We start from the raw sequence: 5,273 nt of genomic DNA, 5'->3' as shown, positions 1-5,273 counted from the left end.
AGGGGACTCCATGGAAACTAGAGGCACCTCTCCCCAGGGTCAGGTCTGGCCGCCCCCGGAAAAGCCTTGGTGGGAAACTGGACCCAGCTCAGCAGAAGCGGAGAAACGGGTGTAAGTTTTAGTTACTCTCTGGAATGGATTGTGAGATCAGCTCCCCCATGGTGAATCCGGAATCACCCCCATTTGCAACGGGGCAGGGACGGATTCTGATCTTCGTTCCCGCCATGGTCACTCCTGATTGCAACGGGGCAGGGCTCAATTCTTATTTCAGCTCCCACCGGGGTTAATCTGGAGTCACCTCGATTGCAATGGGGGCAAGACCAGATTCTGATCTCAGCTCCCCTGCGGTCAGTCTGGAGTCACCCTTGATTGTAATGGGGGCAGGGCCAGATTCTGATCTTAGCTCCCTGTGGTCAATCCAGAGTCACTCCCAATTGCAATAGGGACAGGGCTGGATTCTGATTTTAGCTCCCCCGCGGTCAGTCCAGAGTCACTCCTGATTGCAATGGGTCAGGGCTGGGTTCTGATCTCAGCTCCCCTGCAGTCAATGCAGAGTTACTCCCATTTGCAATGGGGACAGAGCTGGATTCTACGGAGTCACTCCTGATTGTAATGGGGAGGGCCGGGTTCCAATCCGGTGGAGTTGTACCGCACTGCTATGCCCAGAACAGAGCCCAGCCTCTGCTGTATTTCTCTCTTGGCCGCAGGGCTTTGAGCCGAGGGGGTCCCCTCCCCATTTCACTCACCTTGGGGAGGGGGGAGGAATTCATTTTAACCCTTTGTGTCCATCATTAAAAAAAAAGGCACAGCCCTCCTCGCCGGGGGGGGGGGGGGTTTCAGCTAGGTTTTCCCTTCCCATCTGCTCCCCCCTGCCCGGCAGTACAAGCCACACCCCTGGGGCTGGAGGGAAGCGCAGGTATTAATGGAGAGCCCTGGATTTCCCCCTCCTGAACCAGCCCCGTTATAAACCCACTGATGCTCAGGGATTTGCCTTCTCCCCCCTCCCCCCGGTACCGATCCAAGAGTTACAGGTAGTTTCACATACGACCCCCCCACCCCCGGCCGGCCAAAGGCTGGTTAGTGCAAATGGTTTCCTAAGCTAGTAACGTTGAGAAAGAAGTGGAAGAACGTTGTCGTTCCTCGGCCCCTCCGGCCCGGCTCCCCCACCCTGGGGGAGGAACAGGCTCTGAGCCCCCTGCTTTGTTCGGAGTTTGGGGGAGAGGGGCTGGTTCCCCCTCACTCTCACACACTATGTGGGCCCTACCAAAACGAACACGGATCGATACTGAAGAACAGACGACGACGTTACATGGCACTGGAGAGGGAGAGGGGGCTCTACACACACGGTCCCCCCCTTCATCCCGCCCGGTGGGGGTGTTCAGGAGCTGGGGGGGGCAGCCCCCCCAAACAGCTGGCCTGGTCAGTAGTATACGCAGCAAAGCATCGAGGAAGGAGCTGGGGGGGCACCCCTCTCTTATAGAAAAAGTGCAAAGTGGCTTCCAACCCGGGGGGGTCCACACCCCTCACTGTGCTTCTTGGTATTAAAAACGGGGAGGGGGGAGAAGTGGAGGGGGGGTGGAAGCCAGGGGGCGCCGTGGGGCTGGGGAGGTGCTTTGCCGGAGCCCTACCCGGGAGCAGCTGCCTCTCGTCTTGGGGGGTGTGTGTGTGTGTGTCTGTCTGTCCGTCCATCCCGCTAGCCGTGGGCCGCCCAAAGTCAGCTGACGCGCTCCGAGACAGGCGTCCTGGTATCCACCGCCTCGTCTCTGCTGCTGGGCCGGGGCAGGGCGGCGGGCGGGGGCGCCGAGGAGGAGGTGGAGACAGCGTCTTTGCGCTCCCCTTCCCCTCGGTGTTTGTAGAGCACAGCGGGCGGCTGAGTCTTAGGCGGCTCCTTGGGGCAGCCGTCGCTCTCCGGCTGCCCCTTGCTGCTCAAGTCCTGAGCCTCGGGGGGGCTCACGCTGTCCTTGGGGCTGGCGGGGGGCCGGGCCAGAGGCTCGGGGGGCGGCTGGTGCGGCGGGGGCGGCGGCTGTGGCTCCTTCCGGCTGGGGGGGGGGGGGGCGGGGGCGGCGTTGCCCCCTCGCCCCTTGGGGCTGCTCTCCTTGCTCCGGCGCCCGGGACGGGGTCCCTTGGGGCTGCGCTCGGGGGGCGGTGGGGCAACCTCCAGGGCCACGGCCTCGCGGGTCTTGCGCTTCTTGATGGGCAGCACCGTCTCCTGCACGGCCTGGAAGGACGGCTCCTTCACCACCTTCTTCTTGGCCTCGGCCACCACCGGCCCCACGGGCCCCGCCGCCGCCCCCGGCTTGCGCCCCCGCTTCTTGGGCAGCGTCTGGGGGTCCGACTCCGACTTCCGCTTGCGCCCGGGCCGCCGCCCGCCCGCCCCCGGGGCCGCCGAGGTGGTGGCCGAGCCCCCCGCCCCTCCAGCGCCCCCCGGCGGCCCCGGCTGGAACGGCATCTTGACCAGCAGCTTGCCGGAGCTCTTCTCGATCACCCGCTTGACCTGCACGCCCTCCGAGGCAGCCGCCTTGGGCCGGGCCGAGCCGCTGCCCTTGGGCCTGCCCCGCCCACGCCCCGTCCCGGGGCCCTTCTGGGCTTTGGCCTTCTTGGGGGGCCTCTGCTCTCGCCGCGAGGGGCTGCCCCGGCCCGTCACCGTGAAGTCGAAATCGTTGGGGTCCAGGGAGGTGTCCCCTACCTTTTCGAAGTAAGCGATAAGCTCCACCTTGGAGCGGAAGGCCTTACCCTGGGGGCTGCGGGGTTGGGAGAACAAGGGTTAATAGGATTCACCCCCCCACAAGCGGGCACAAGGAAGTGGGTGAGCAGGGGATCCCCACGCACTGCCCAAGACAAGAAGGGGGGCTGATGACAGCCCCCCCATAACACCAGCTCTGGGGGCTCGGTTCCCCCAGCTTGTCCAGCTGCTGCTCAGCAGGGGATTGGGGGGGTCTGGAGAAGATGCGGGGGACACACTGGGGGGCTCCGGCTTCAGCCCTTGGGGATCAAGAGTCCCAGCAGCCTCATGCTAGGAGCTCTGGCCAGGGCCGGCTCCAGGCGCCAGCTAAGGAAGCCGGTGCTTGGGGCGGCACGTCTGGGTCTTTGGCGGCGGGTCCCTCAGTCCCTCTCCTCCTCTTTGAGCTGCCGCCGAAGAGGAAGAGAGGGACTGAAGGCCCCGCTGCCGAATTGCCGCAGAAGACTGAAGTGGACCGATTCAGCTGCCGAAGTGCCGCCGATCGGCTCCCCCCTGCCCCGCGCTTGAGGTGGCAAAAAAGCTGGAGCCGGCCCTGGCTCTGGCTAATGTTCAGGGTGCTTGTGACTTTCGCCAGCCAATGGGCAAGGCTCCTGGGCTGTGGAAGAGCAGAGCATGCTGGGAGCTCCGGTCTCTCCTGGAGCGCCTTTAACCAGACCCCATGGTGATACTACAAGTCCCAGCATACAATGCTCAGAGCAGCACTGGATGCTGGGAGCTGTAGTCCTGCACCCCCACCAGAGGCTCAGTGCCTGCTGGGAGCTGTAGTCCCACCTCTACCAAGGCCCAGTGCATGCTGGGCGCCGTAGCCCCCCCCCCCCCCCAAGACCTAGTGCATGCTGGGAGCTGTAGTCCTGTCCCCCCCCCCCTCCCCACCAGAGGCCTGGTGAATGCTGGGAGCCATAGGCCCCATCCGTCCCCCACTCCCACCAGAGACCCAGTGCATGCTGGGAGCCATAGGCTCTGCCCCCGCCCCACTCACTTGATCAGGTAGACGTCGTACTTTCCCGCCGAGCGGCCCGACTTCCTCTGCTTCAGCTTGCGCGTCCAGCCCTCGGGCAGCGTGGGGTCGTCGTACATGGGGCCGCGGTCCCGGATGATGGAGCGCCGCTGCTTGGGAGAGGCCGAGGCCTCGGGGGCGGCGGGGGCGGCCCCCGCTCCTTCGGACGTCTCCGCCTTGCCCGCCTCAGCCGGCTCGGCTTCCCTCTGCTTCTCCTTCTTCATCTTTTTGGCCTTCGGGGACTTGTCTTTGAGGCCCTGCAGATTCTGGTCCTCACATTTTTCTTCCCTGGTGGGGGGGGAGATCAAAGAGACGTGTCAAGGCCGGGGGGTGCACCTGGGACGACTCCCAGCCAACCCTCCCTTAAATAGCCTCCTGGCCCCGCCCAGGGGTGTGTGTGTGTCTGTCTGTCGGCGCCTGGCCTGACCCCGATCTCGGTCCGGGGCATCTGTCGGCACCCGGCCTGACTCCGATCTCGGTCCGGAGGGCGGGGCGTCTGTTTGGCGCCCGGCCTGACCCCGAACTCAGTCCGGGGGGGGTGGGGTGGCGGGGCGTCTGTCGGCACCCAGCATCACCCCGATCCCGGTCCGGGGGGCGGGGCATCTGTGCGGCGCCCGGCATGACCCCGATCTCGGTCTGGGGGGCGGGGCGTCTGTCAGCACCCACACGTCAGGGGGTCCTGATCGCCAATGCTCCCACAACAGTCACACAGACACCAGTGAGCCGGAGGATGGGCCTGGCTGGAAGGAAAGCCTGGACCACTGTCTCCTGTCGCACCCGCCTGTGCCCAAACTCCGAGCTCAGTACAGAAGCAGGGAACGGGGCAGGCGTCTGTCGGCAGAGGGGTCTATGATCCTGCAGCCAGAGGGCAGGACGGGAACCTCTGACCGGCAGCAAATAAGGTGTAGATTTGTAACGAGAAAGGGGGACTGATCGCGGAGAGCAGCTGATTTCGGGACTTGCTCGGACTCCCAAAATCTTGACTGCACGTGGCTTCGTTAGCCAGTTTTTCGACAGAACAGATCGGGCGGGAAATCACTGGTCGGTCCAAACTGAAACGTCTGGCAGGAACGGGACATTTTCCACTGAGAAGTCTTGAAATGAATCAGCCGAGACACTGAATAGGCGCGTTTTGTAAGATAGGACGTTCTGCCGTCCAAACCAAGCAGCCGACGAGATGCCAGTTTTAGGCGCTTGCTGCATTTCTCTGAGTTACGACTTTCAGAGAATGTTCTAGTTGACATCGTCTATCCAGTAACACGCTGTATGTGCTACGGACTCTTCCCTAGGCTGTGCTGGACGCCACAAGGATCCAGAAAGCTTCTGGAGCCTTGTTTCATTTCACTCTGTTTAGGCTTTCGAGACTGTTTCTCTCCTAGCTCAAGTCCCTGCTGTCGCGTAGGCGTCACTGGGGAAGTTAAAAAGAGCCGAAAATGGCTGAGAACTTAACAGCTGGACAGTTGCAGGCAGCTAACGGCAGCGCTGCCCGAACTTGGCATTGTTCTGAACAACGAGCGCTCAGCCCTGCCCGGAGCT

General features: G+C 63.4%; 1 protein-coding gene across 1 annotated transcript; it reads right to left on the bottom strand.

The window, feature by feature from the left end:
- Positions 1–1,486: 1,486 nt before the first annotated feature.
- LOC113408783 (methyl-CpG-binding protein 2-like) lies at positions 1,487–4,021 on the bottom strand. The gene is made up of 2 exons (XM_026662185.1): positions 3,720–4,021; positions 1,487–2,741 (listed from the first exon to the last, which is right to left on the bottom strand). The coding sequence occupies exons 1-2, from the start codon at positions 3,959–3,961 to the stop codon at positions 1,715–1,717; spliced, it is 1,269 nt and encodes a 422-aa protein (XP_026517970.1). The 5' UTR covers positions 3,962–4,021; the 3' UTR covers positions 1,487–1,714.
- Between the last annotated feature and the right edge of the window lie 1,252 nt (positions 4,022–5,273).

The sequence above is a fragment of the Terrapene carolina genome, unplaced genomic scaffold, assembly GCF_002925995.2.
Source record: "Terrapene carolina triunguis isolate 2854851 unplaced genomic scaffold, T_m_triunguis-2.0 Scaffold24034, whole genome shotgun sequence".
Classification (NCBI taxonomy): Eukaryota; Metazoa; Chordata; order Testudines; family Emydidae; genus Terrapene; species Terrapene triunguis.
The sequence above is the reverse complement of the archived record's forward strand: the minus strand, read 5'-3'. Positions and strand labels throughout refer to the sequence as shown.

Bases quoted from the DNA above. Each gene is read 5' to 3' on its own strand.
- LOC113408783 (XM_026662185.1), bottom strand. From the start codon at position 3,961: ATGAAGAAGGAGAAGCAGAGGGAAGCCGAGCCGGCTGAGGCGGGCAAG. The intron at 2,742-3,719 runs GTGAGTGGGGCG...CCAACCCCGCAG, and splicing joins TACGACGTCTACCTGATCAA to CCCCCAGGGTAAGGCCTTCC.